Genomic DNA, 13,581 nt, shown 5'->3' on the forward strand with positions numbered 1-13,581 from the left:
GATAAGGACAAAGCATAGGCTTTTTTTTTTTTACTGCATATACTTGTAGATAATTTAGATGAACAGACTGCCTCTTAATAGTCTTTCTTCATTTAGAAAAGTACTGTTAGATGATGAATTTTGACTTACACATAAATTCATAATTGTAGAAAATAGCTTATTTAATGACATTAAGTTCCTATGTAAAGTATCCTCATTTGCTTGGTTTTTGTCTGTAACTTAAGTTACTAAGTAAAAACCTTTTTAAGGAAGCCTTAATTTTAGCTTAACAAATTTTAGTAAATGGTTGGGTAAAAACCCTAAATTGCCACATTAAAATAATCAATATTTTGTTTAATTCTTTACTCTATTTTCATATATATTTATTGAATTACTTTTTCTTTTTCCCCTCCACCAGGCCACCTGTGCGCATAACCTCTCTGCCTCCCTCACTCACCCCCTCCATCCTTTTCCCTATTCATTGTGGTGATCATGATCATCTTTTTGCCAAATTCAAATTTTTGTTTCTTCTCTTATATGCCTATTATTGTTTTTGGGTATTTATATTCCACAGATAAGTGAAAACATCTGACAGCTTTCACTTTTTTGGCTAATGTTAAAATAAATTGATTCAGTTATGAAAGGTGACTTTTCCATCTTTATCTCATGATTCTGTTTACATTTGGCCACATTAAAAGTTGCTTTTGTGAGAGACTAATAACTTCATGGTGCTTTTTGACAGTAGTTTATAAAATTAAATTATAGTTTAAAATTCGTAAATATTAAGGAAAGTTTTGGACTAGATACTAATATTTTAGCTAAATTAAGTTGTTTGAATATATTAAATTAGATTAAAGACTGATTTGTTAGACCTTAAAAAGAATAGTTCTAATCATATAGTTATTATATCTGACAATTTATTCCACTAAAGCCTCTTTATTAGAACTCAGAAACTTAAAATGATAAATTTTGACCCAAATACCACAGAAATAATGTTTCTTGGAATATACATGTATGCAAGTGTTTTAATTACTTAAGTATGTCTTCCTATAGTATATTACAATAATATATTTGGGATAAGGTAAGAAAGTAATGCTTCCTAATTTTATCTTCCTAGTCAGTTGCCAGCAGACTAGAGGAAAATAATTCCTGTTGAAGCACTTGAATCACCTGCCCCTAACATGAAGTTACATTGCGACCCAACAGATGGAAGCACAGCAGAGGGCGTGCAGAATGGCTGATGATATGTCTTACATATAAAGCAGACAGTGGTGCCATATCCAGAAGGTTGGCTTCTTCCTTCTCAGCACCTTTAGAAATCCTTATAGTGTCTTACAAAATTTATTTCAAGAGTAGATACTAGACACCTCAGAGGATCATGAACATATATATCAGCCTTTGGCCTTCTGCATCAGGGTCCATCGTTTCTACTTTGTGTGTCCTATTTGGCACTAATTATTCACCACTGATGTTTCTGTAGCTATCTGTAGCTTGGTGAGACTTTGACACTAGAGAATTGAGAATTAAATATTGTCTTTGAAAAGTTTTGGCATATGCTGGTAGCTTTCTAGAAGATAAAAATTAAGAAGCTGCATTTCTGAATAATCTTAAGAGAGGATATACAGTCTTATTTGAAAGACAAGGCCAAACTTCCATAAAATAGGTATATGAAAGCTGGTTTCTTGGAATTAAATACATGATTTAATTAGAAAACATCAAGCATTAAACTGTTACTAAAATTATCGTCAGCTTTTTAAAAATGCTAAGATCTATTGAAGATTTTAATGACTGAATGTAAATAAAGTATGTAACCCCAGAAGCATTAAAACAATAAATTTGCAGAAGGGATGTTTGTATTTAACTGATTTCCATGACAAAAACTGTAGTATAATTTAGGTCTTTGCATATGAAAAATGAAACAAGCCCTTTGAATTAACTACTTTAACACATTTTCTCATGTTTGTCAAAATTTATGCTTTTCTTTTTTCTATTTAGTGCCTATCAGAATAATGACATCACTGAATTTGAAAAGATTCTGAAGACAAATCACAGCAACATCATGGATGATCCTTTCATTAGGGAACACATTGAGGGTATGTTCTTTCTGCTAACTGAATTCTGTTACTTACTTTGGCATTATCAGACAGTTCTTATTGGAGCTGCATGGGATTATGGTGGGTTTTTTTTTTTCTGTTTACTGCAAAACATACAAATGTTACTAAATGCTTCCATGAAATAGGTACTCCTTAAAATTATAAAGCTGTTTAAAAGAAATCGCAGGTCAGTTTTATGTTACTGATACAGTCAAGTTCTTTTATGATGTTTGTTTTGAGATGGCTGTCCTTTTTAGTTCAAATTTAGATTTTACTGTGTGTTATTATTTAAATTCAAAGTTAATTTTTTAGGACATTTTTTGACAAATGTTTTGATGTATCCTCTTGTGGGTAATGATCAGATGCATTTACTATGGAATGTGTAGGCTACTATAACACCAAGTATATAAGATTTTAAGTAAATTTTTTGGATTAACAAAAACTAAAATCATCCTTTTGACCTGGAGACACTCATATCTCCATGTTCCCACTTACATAGCTATTTAAGGGTTTTTTTAATTCCCTTTGGAATAACTTACTCAAATATGTAAATCTCCCAATGCATTGAGAATCCTGATACTTTAGTAATAATGTTCTTTGTTCTCTACTTCATCTTCTCATTCAATGAGTAGATAATAAAAGTTTTTATTTATTTATTTATATCTACAAGAATGAGAGTGCAGGATCGGGATGGAGGGGGATTGCAGGGTGAGAGGATGCTCCAGAGGCAAAGTATTGAGCAGAACAGGCAGTTCTACTGAAGTTACTGAAGTACACTGCTGAAGGGAGCAGCAGGCGAGACAGGAGAGGTCTGCTGCGCCACATGGGTTAGTTCCCTGACTAGGGATCCAACTCATGCTGCTATGGCTGCAGATAGTTTCGTAGTGCTGAGACTTAATCCCTTGCGCCACCAGGGAGGGTCCACTCAAAGTTCTTACAGGAGCCTAAAATAATACTACATTTTGCAAATATAGAAAAATGTAGAGGCCCTCCCTGGTAGCACAATTTAAAGCACTGCACTACAGGTAGCTGCAGCCACTAAAGTGTGATTTCGGTCCCCAGCCCAGAGGTGACCCACACACCACAGCAGACCTCTCCTGACCCGCCTGCTGCTCCGCTCAGCAGTGTACTTTATCGATCTGCCTGTCCTGCTCCCCACTCTGTCTCTGGTGAATCCTCTCACTGCCCCTGCACCTTTGGCTTATACTGCAGTTCTTTTTTAAAAAAGAAAAGAAATAGAAAAATGTAGAAACCTTGTGCTAGTACTCCAATATAATTATTATTTTTAAAGATTTATTTATGCATACAGAACTGGAGTACAGGTCAGAGGTGTAGCGACAGTGAGAGGATTCACCAGAGACAGAGTGGGAAGTAGAACAGGCCAATAGCGAAGTTCACTGCTGAGGGGCACCATGGGATGGTCAGGAGAGGTCTGCCACACCATGTGGGTCAGCTCTCTGGCCTGGAATCGAGCTCATGCTGCAGTGGCTTTGGAGAGCTTCATAATGTGGTGCTTTAACCCATTGCGCCACCAGGGAGAACCCCCCAGTCTAGTTTTTAAAAGAAGTTTTTAATACTCTAAAAACTTTCATGATATATGAAGATACTGGGGGAAATGTAGTCATTGTATAAATAGACTGAAGGTTTAGAGAGAATATAAAAGTGAGGAACTTGGTAAAAATCAGCTTCTTGAAGAGGAACTGATGAGTGGAATATTATTGAGAAAGCCAAAGGTTATTTTAGTTAGTATCACAACATGAGAAGATACATGAAATGGTTAATATGATTTAGATGTGTTGATGCTTAAAGATATACAAATTGTTATATACAAATAAATGTATTTTATGTCTTTCAGAGCTTTTGCGAAACATCAGAACACAAGTGCTCATAAAATTAATAAAGCCTTACACAAGAATACATATTCCTTTTATTTCTAAGGTATTTATATTCATGGAATTTGTAGATCTATCTTCCATTTATAACAGTAATTCTAACTTTGTACGGTTTTGAAATAACTGCATCCTTCAAATACAGCTTAATTTCAGGGCTTTTAAGTGATTTTTTTGTGTGTGTATTGGCATAAATTCAGTTGATAGAAAAGAACAATAAGGAATCATTAAATTTCCTTTTAAAAAATTCCTTTAGACTCTAGGAAAAATGTAGACAAGAGAATAGTGGCTAAAATATTTAATTGATAAAGGATTAACTCCAATAACATTAAAATTATGGTAAGAATATGTTATAAAAGTTGCAGTTACATTTTATCAGACTTACATTCTCAGATATATTTTGAAGTGATAATGAAATTTGCTTTAAGATTTATCTGAACTATATTTACCCTTTAAGTGGTAGGAGTGAATCTAAAATAGTAATTATATAAAATCATGAAAGCTTTTAAAAGTTGCTTAGTAGAATTATAATAAGTCTTTTGTCTTAGGAGTTAAACATAGATGTAGCTGATGTGGAGAGCTTACTGGTGCAGTGCATATTGGATAAGTAAGTATTTGACTATTTTTTTATCACAAAATAATTTAGTTCCATAAATAATGGTAACAAAGTTAGCAATTTGAATTCTTGAATTTTCATTAAAGTACCCTCTGGCTATGCTTTTTTATTAAAAGATGTAGAGGTGTGTGTTTGTGTGTGTGTGTGTGTGTGAGAGAGAGAGAGAGAGAGAGAGATGGTTTTTGATAAATGGATGAGTATGTTAAGCACTTGTATTCTGAAAAAGTTTTAAATGATTTTTCAGAAATATTTATCTCTCAATATATAGTCCAGATACAGAGAATTAATTACTAAACTATATTTTTTCTGTGTTTTAAGTATAAGGATGATATCCAAAGTTTTGAGCTTGTATTTTTTTTTATAAAAGATGTTTTTAAACCCTCACAAATTACATCATTTGCTCTTGATTAATTGGGTAAGTCTACCCATTGCTTATTTCATTGAAATTAATGAAACGTAGCTAACATTGGTTTCTATCTCCAATTTGATTAATACAATGAATTTTGCAATTAATGCTGAACTCACTCTTTGAAGGCAGGCAGCAGTTTTTTTCTTTTGCATTTATTGATACTATGAATATTTTATGAAATGGTGCATGAAATAGGCTTAGTGAAAGTGATTTGTTGACATGTCTTTTATATATTTACTTCTAGCACTATTCATGGCCGAATTGATCAAGTCAACCAACTTCTTGAACTGGATCATCAGAAGAGGGGTGGTGCCCGATATACTGCACTAGATAAATGGACCAACCAACTAAATTCTCTCAACCAGGCTGTAGTCAGTAAACTGGCTTAACAGAGAACATGCTTTTACAGACATACTTAAAGCAACAGTGCAGAGATAGAATTCTTAAAAGAACTGGGAATGGCAAAACTACTGTCGGTTGATGTGTCCTGAAAATTATTGGCGTTATGGCAGAAGTGCTTTTTTTGATCAACTGGTTTGTGTTTTGCTGCTGCATTTATCCCAAGAAAAACAGCTTTAATCTCCAGAAGAAAACCAAAATGCCATGGGATTTATGCTGTATTGACATCTTGCCCTAAACATACAACATCATAGTAATTTGTCATGGGCAACATGACCAGAGAGAAGATTTTTGTCATGATTTTAAATAACACTGACACGCTACTGTTGGTTAAATTTAAACATGTTTTACCTGCAGAAATTCTCTCACAAATAACCTGCAATAACTTGAAATGCATACCCTTTTGAACACTTCCTTTTCTCATGTATAAATTAAAATGTTTGCTGCATTTTGCAAAATGTCAATTCTCCAAAAATGTGTCCGTATATTTCTGTACCTGCAGTGTAGTAAAGGTTTAGATGAAACCCCATAACTATAGTGGCATACTGTCACTTAGGTTTCAAGCAGCAAAATAAACAGTGCAGCTCAGAAATTCTAGTTTGGTTCTTGACGTGTTTTTTTTATTGCATTTGGGATTTTGGTTTTTTTGTTTTTTAGTACCTTAGAAATTTAAAATTATTTTATTGCTAGTTAATGATTTTAAAAGCTTGGGGGCAAATGAGTTTATTATTTGCTTTCGAGTCTGTAAAAGTAGTCTTTATTGATACAGTAAGGGGAACTAGTTTAACACTTGCGTAGTGCTTACTTTGACAGTGATGCTTTAAAGGAATAAAAAAACATTTTTCTAAGAATGATTCCTTTTTAAAAGAATAAATTTTAGGTCTAAGATTGTTCACTTTAAGCAAATATGCCAGAACATAGACAGCTAAATGAATGTTACCCTGCATAGTAATCATGCTGGAAGATTATTTCCCAATTCCAGCAACCTACCACTGCTCAAAACTTTTTTTTCAATGCTTTTTTAGAATTGCATTCAGAGCTAATTTGGGTCACAAACACTACTAACTTTGTGATTGACATCACATTCTTTAAAAAATGAAGATATTACCAAGCTTGATTGATTTATATCTACCACTATTTAGCACTTAATGACTTTGATAATTTCCAAAAATTATACCTGTCTTTGAGGTAATAATACAAAGTATGCAACAGGCTTTGAAGGCAATCAGAAGGTATTTTGAGCAGTTGTAGCATAGTTAAGAGAATGAACTGTGGTAGCTTTCCAAGGTGATCACCTTAAGGGAAACACAGCTCATTTGAATGTATTGCGTTTTGGATGTATTTGTTTCATTTAAGAAAAAAAAAGCTCACATTATTTTATAGTGTCAAAGGAAAGAACTAAGATTAAGGTAATTTCTTTTTCTATCGCTTGTTACTGTATAAAAAGTAAGTGGCAGTTCAGAAGGAAGACTGTTGTAACTGAAGAATGATAACCAAGAATTTTTGATCACTAAATCAGATTTTATAAACAGTAGAAGGAGCATGGACTTAAAACAAGGCATGCTTATTCGGTTTTGTCAAAATTTTACGAAAATATGTGCTATATATTTATACTAAAACTATATAATCCTTAGATTTAGGAGAGCAGTCAGTTATTGTCTTTAGCAGATTAAAGCAGTATTAAATACAGGTACAAGTTGGAAATTGTAGAAAATTGAAAGAAAACGAAAGACAAAATAATGTCTCCAGTAGGGAATAAAAAAGTTTAAGATATTATAAAATTATGTGTATTTTCTTCTCTTTTACATAAATCATTTGTGACAAGTGTGCTAATTTTTTTTTTACAGGAGTAATAATAACTAGGATTTACTTTATAATTTGGACACCTTTTGTTACCCAAATAAAAATGACAAGTTTCTGTGCCTGTACTCAAATATTTATGCATTTGATAACTGGAAAGAAGTTGACAGCCCTGCTAAACTGAATGGATGTAATTAAATTCAAGGGGTTTGAATGATTGATTTAACCCTTACCCTCCATCTTACTATGCCTGGTTCTGTGATAGCTTTGCTGCTGGTAGTAGTGCTGCTTCCTGTTTTTAAAGGGAAAGCATGCTTGTTATTCTTTCAGAAACCGGGCTAAGAATACGTCAAAAGTATGCCATAATCTTTCTATATTTCACATTGGCTTTGTTTAATATTCCCTAGACATCATTCTGATTTTTTGGAAAGTCATTTGCCATATTTATCTAGAATACAGGTTTTTGTTGTATCTTGAAAGTCAGTTTAAAACCGTTTTTTCCCCTTTAAACACATATTTGGTTTATTTTTGTGCAGCAAATTCTATAAAGTTGAAATCTTAGAAATTACTTCAATTTAAGAAAAGGAAGTAATAAAAGCAAAGGAAGTAAAAAAATGGCAAATTAACATTTAATTTGCTAAGTAAATCTTTGAAGTGAAAGCTATATTTATAGTAAAATGTATCATATTGTAATGTGATTGTCTGGGTTTTTTTTGTTTTTGTTTTTAATCTCTGAACTTGTATAGGCTCACTCCACAGCACGTTGACTGCCACAAATAGATACTGAGGTTCCATTACTTGTTACAGCTGTTATATTAATTTTAAAGTGGTTTAGTTTTTCTCCATATCTTAATGTAATACAACTTTTTAAAAAGTAATATATATATGTATTAAGTATTGATTTCATTAAATTAGTTCCTTTTAACTGAAAGTTTATAATACATCTTTTAATGATTTCACTTTGCAGATACAGTTTTAGTAGCAGCTAACTGGGCTCTACTGTAGGCATTATTGTACCTTTTGTTAAGACATCAGCTTGTTACACTGAAAACTATCTTTTTAATATTTAAGGTATTTGTGTGGTGAAATTTTTGTTTTCTTCTTTAATCAATACTGTTTATAGCCAGTAAACACAGGTAAGTATACTCCTTTTACTGCAGAGGTGGATGCGAGGTTATCTAAACAGCCTATGATTAGTCAGCTTAATACATAGGAGAAGCTGGTATTTGCCTGTGAGCAATGGTATTATTACTATTTAGTACTTCTTAAATTCACCTAAAAAAGTTTTATGTGATTCACTTTTAAAGTGAAATTTGAGCATATAAAACTGGAAAAAGCTAAGATTTTCATTTTATATGGGATTTATAATATCTTGAAAGATAAACATTTTTAATTGAGATCACATACCAGATTTTGCTTTTTGCTTTTTTTTTTTTTTGAGATACAGTTGATAACAAGGAATTGATCTTTAATTATTAAAGAATAAATATCTGGGAGTTTAGGGCAAACTTTTCCTGTGGAAGTTTTGCTTGTTTTTAGTGTCTTGACATTGTGTTCTCCTCCCCACCCTTCTTCCACCCCCCATCTTCTTGACCCAAGTAGCATCCTATAATTGTTTGGGTACAATTACAAGTAGGAATAAATTTTTTAGAACTTACTTGGCAGATACACAGATTTGAGCTTTTTCAATGTGAGCATATGGGAGATTCTCTTTTAATTTAGATTATTCAATTTTACTATGTATCTTTTAGTTATGTCCTTAGTTGCATGGATTAACCAGTGTTTCAAGTGCTTTGTGTACTCCTCTTTTAATCATTCAAAATATGAAAAAGGCTTTACTTTTGGAATTTCAAGTTAAATAGTAATGCCATTTGGAAGACTTATATTTTAATTTACTGGACATCACAAATTAGAACAACTGTCAATCTCAGCTGTTTCTCAAGACACTAAAATTTAGTAGCACTTAATTGCTTTTGGGTCTTTAAATTTGTTTAAGTAATGTCCCAGAAGAAACCAGTGTGTGATGCTGTAATTTTTTGCTGCTTTAGTGTCATGTTATTTAAAGCTTACTAGAACTAAATCATGGCATCAAAGATTAGAAGCCAACTGTACCTTGAAATCCTGTGATAGGCAAGAAAATAATTTCTCAACTACTGTGCTACCTTTGGGTCAACTTTGTTTCCTTTTGATCATGATTTAATCAGGATTCAAAATTTCAAATCTCAGTTTACATATCAACAAGAATGGCTGACCAGTAAGTACTACCCTGTATGTATGAACATGTAAGTGGAGTGTGAAGTTCTCACCTTGGTTCATCACTTATTCCTGACTTGGGCATATGCCATGGAAAGAATTGCCAATGTAACGATAAAAACTTAAAACTAAATTCCAGATGGGAGGTGGTGTCTGCATTTATATAATCTAGAGGAGTTAGACTGATTTTTTAAAAATTCTAAAATGCCATATTTAAGTCAGAAAAAAATGACCTAGTTTAAGATCCCATGAAACTATTGAAATTTTTTGCATGTTATATATATTAGCCTGTTAACATGTTTTGTTCAAGTGTTTGGTTGTCTACTCCCTATAGTTTTGGTTTGCCTGCTCCCTATAGCTTTGAATTTTTATGCATCAGAATAACAGGCTAATTAAATTTTTGATTATATGTCTATCAAAAATGGAGCATAAGGGAAAAAAATTGCTTGAACTTGAAACATGTTACATTGTGAGTTTTCTCAATGTTTTCCCCATAAAATGCCATTTAAAATTTTTTTTTCCTTGAACTCTCAGTAAGAAAGTGGTTAAGAAATAGGTGACTAGCAGAGGATATCTACTGGAGTTGGAATTCTCGTAAATTAATACTTGAGATTTGAGAGGTGAAGTACACATTTTTAACTAATTAAAATTGCATAATCTAACTCTTGAATATTTGCTGTGTAAATATTAGTATAAGTACATGACCTGCACAGTGACTTCAAGCAATAAAGTAGCTATGTATGCATGCATATGTAGCATACACACACATACACATTATTTTAACTACTGAGTGTTTTAGGAATGTTTCTCATAAAGCTACTGAAAATCTTGTTCACTTGGCTTGAAAATCAGGGTTTAAATATTTTCCTTTTTTAAGATTACCTTTCTTGTTACTCTTTGAAGTATTCATGAAGGAGTTGGCCTCTCCTGGACCTGTTTAATGAGCTGGCCTGGGAAAATTCATGGAACAAACATGTCTCAAGAATTACTTTAGTGTAAAATTAAACTTTTCTAAGCAGAAAATTAAGAGTGGAAGTAGAGGGGGAAATAGATGCTCCTAGATCCCTGTTGTGCTTGAAAATGAACCTTTGATGGCTGTAACATCTCAGAGAGTGTTGATTTATCCATGCATAATACTCTTCAGAAGTAAAACCTGCAACCTAGTGGGACTGGCCAACCTCATCTCAAAGTACATGAGAACAGACTGTTTATGTCAGAGTTCCAATCTAAATATATAAAGACAATGTCATTTTACATAATACAAATCCTTTGCTCTTCCAAATTGTGGGAATAGAAAAGGAGTAAGGCTAATTAGCTACTTCCTATTTCAGCAACATTTCAAACTTCAGTGGTAGTTGATGTTGATTGTGTTAGCAAGGAACAACATAAACAATATACACCTAATATTTCAGTTGTGTTTCTAACCTGTTGTGCTTGTTTTTATGGTCCCAATTCAAGTTTAGTGAATGGAAATGTATCCTTTATAGAAAACTTTTTCCAGTTTTGTTGTATTGGTCTCTCAGTGGCCTTCAGATGAAGAAGTGTTATGTATTTAGGACTTGTTAAGATTTGTATGACAAATACAGTTTGTAAACTGATAACACTTTTGGGTAGGATAAAGTTGGCATTTAAAATGTGGTCTTTCCCTTTTCTCACTGTAACCTTCACTTAAAGTGCTACAAAAGAGGAACATATCCTTTCTATAACCACTTCATCAGTTTGTTTAACTTACTGTGCTCCCAGTATGGGCTAGATACTGTGGTCTCACTTAAACGATAACCATGTAAGGGACAAATTATCCCCATCTCAAAGAGATTGATTCTACGGGAAGAATCAAGCATTTTGCATTTCAAGAAAAAAAAATATCAAATGAAGATAAAAGGGATCTGAGCATTTCAAAGTTGATTTCACATGAATGAAGAGAAGAAGCTGGCAAATTAGAACAGTCCAAGCTGATCTCAGGTCAGGGAAGGTGGGATGAGTACATCAAATTTAACCAAATGTCATGTTAAGTTTGGAAGTGGTCAAAGACCACCTTTAAGTAAATGACCAGTCTTATCTCTCAAGATAGTTGAGATTTGATTCTAGATACAATGGAAAACTAAAAAGTTTCATACAACCATTTCAAAAGTGATTCTGGCTATTGTGTGGAGAAATGATTACATGGGGGTAATACTGTGACCAGGGAGAACAATAGGAGCCCATTTCAGGAAGAAGGATGAGAGGAGATATTAGAGTAGGGTTTGTAAAGAAGTTCACAGAATATAGGACAGCGGAGTTACGTTAGGTATAGAAATATGGGTTGCAAAGAAAAGAGACAACAAGGCTGGCTCCTAGGTTTCTTGTTAAGCAACTGGTAGTAGGAGTATTAAATGAAATGGGAAAACATATTTTTGCAAAAAGGCATAACTAGCAAAAGAAAACGTAATATAAACTTTGAAATGTACAGTAGTATCACATAAATTACAGTTACCTGCTGCTTTTCAGAAGTTGGAATTATACCACTTAGCTTTTTGAAAGATGTATGTGAATGACTGCTTTCCCTAACTGAAATTCAAAGGGTTATTGGCATTGCTTTTTCAGCAAGCCATTGTAGAGCAGAGCACACCCAAACTCCTCTGGGGAGTTTTCAGGTAAATTAGTATTTTGCTTTTATGCTGTTTTTGGGTGATAAGAGGGTGCACAGGCACCTTCAGAAATTGGGGAAAACCATTATTTTAAGAAAGTGATCAACTGGATACTGCTGAAAGGTTTAGGTGAGGCAGAAAGGGCCCTAGGATTTAGCAAAATACAAATTTAATGTTTTCAGTGAAGTGCTGAGGATGTTCTAGCCGTTCTGTTGAACTGTGGAGGACTTCTTTATATAGTCACTGTCCTTAATTTCTCATAAACTGAAATTTTTTAAAGAATGTAACAAGGGAAATTTTGAAAGAAATTAACTTCAGACAGTAACAGCAAACAGGCTTCCTATAGGTACTTCTCATAAATATTTTAATACTCATTTTTTCCTTTCCAGCACTATATCAGCATTTAATTTATATTTTTCTTTGAAATTGTATGTAATTCATGATTCTAACATTTTTTATATCCCTACAGATGCTGTCAGACCTTTCTAGTGTTTATGAAGAATGAGGTCTGTGTATCCATATAAACATAGAAGTGCACATTTACTTACATATCTGAAATGCTCTTAAAGCAAGTGGAATAATTAAATTTATAGGTCATCACATCTCAGAATTATCATAGTTATTTTCCATAATCAAAAATCAGGAAACAATTGAAGTGAGATCGTGCTTAAAATATGTAAACACTAGAACAGATTGCCAGCTTAAAGATGACTTTTGGAGCTTCTCAGGGGAAAGGAGTGTGATAAATTAGGTATGTCTGAAAATGAAGACCTGCATTCTTCAGTTGACTTAAAATCAATACCTGCGGGACTTAAGTTTCCTTAGTTTACTAATTCTTTTTCACCTCAAATATTTAGAATTGTGAAGATCATAACCGTTGGTTTATAGCACACTGTCATTCTTTTCAGTTTATGCTCCATGTGTTTATTTAAATGCATATGTATTGAAGAAGTAAATATTTTTAATTTCCATAAATGATAAAATTTCATTTCCTTTTAAAATGGTTGTTGGTAAATCTGTTTCATTGCTCCTGCCTATTTTGTCTCTTCTATTTCATATAGATATCACAGTTTATTCATTTCTCCAGTGATAGACATATGTATTCCTTCCAGACTCTTACTATTATAAGTAACCCTGTACATTGAAAAAATTATAACTATTTCCTTATGTACTCATGCAAAGGTTAGCTGATAGCTGATAGTATGTCTGGAAATAGTGGGTCTTAAGAGCTAATACTTCATGTTACCAAGTGTTGCCAGATTATTCATCAAAATGACTTTACTATTTTTGCTCTAATCAGCTTTCTCCCCACCCCCATAACAGTCCTTGAAAATATTTTGACTTTATAAAGTCAAATTTTACTATTGATTATTTTTGTTTTTTAATGTGATTTCTAATAAGCTTGAAGATTTCTTCATAGATGTTTTAGTAATTCAGGTGGCCATTTCTATGTACCTTATTATACTCTGCAATCTGTTATCAGCTTCCTATTTCATAGTGGAAGGTCATTGTCTAT

At 32.8% G+C, this 13,581-nt stretch overlaps 1 protein-coding gene across 2 annotated transcripts in view; it reads left to right on the plus strand.

Moving 5' to 3' along the window:
* The window catches only part of COPS2 (COP9 signalosome subunit 2), a 28,088-nt gene extending 20,050 nt beyond the window's left edge, over positions 1 to 8,038 (plus strand). For both annotated transcript variants that reach the window (XM_004687815.1, XM_004687816.1), the window contains exons 10-13: positions 1,975 to 2,072; positions 3,928 to 4,010; positions 4,510 to 4,568; positions 5,231 to 8,038. In XM_004687815.1, coding sequence (XP_004687872.1) covers positions 1,975 to 2,072; positions 3,928 to 4,010; positions 4,510 to 4,568; positions 5,231 to 5,375 — 385 coding nt within the window. In that variant the 3' untranslated portion in view covers positions 5,376 to 8,038. The remainder of the gene's footprint in view (positions 1 to 1,974; positions 2,073 to 3,927; positions 4,011 to 4,509; positions 4,569 to 5,230) is intronic.
* Positions 8,039 to 13,581: the final 5,543 nt, after the last annotated feature.

This window comes from Condylura cristata, unplaced genomic scaffold, assembly GCF_000260355.1.
Source record: "Condylura cristata isolate star-nosed mole 26May11 unplaced genomic scaffold, ConCri1.0 scaffold00023, whole genome shotgun sequence".
Taxonomy (NCBI): domain Eukaryota; kingdom Metazoa; phylum Chordata; class Mammalia; order Eulipotyphla; family Talpidae; genus Condylura; species Condylura cristata.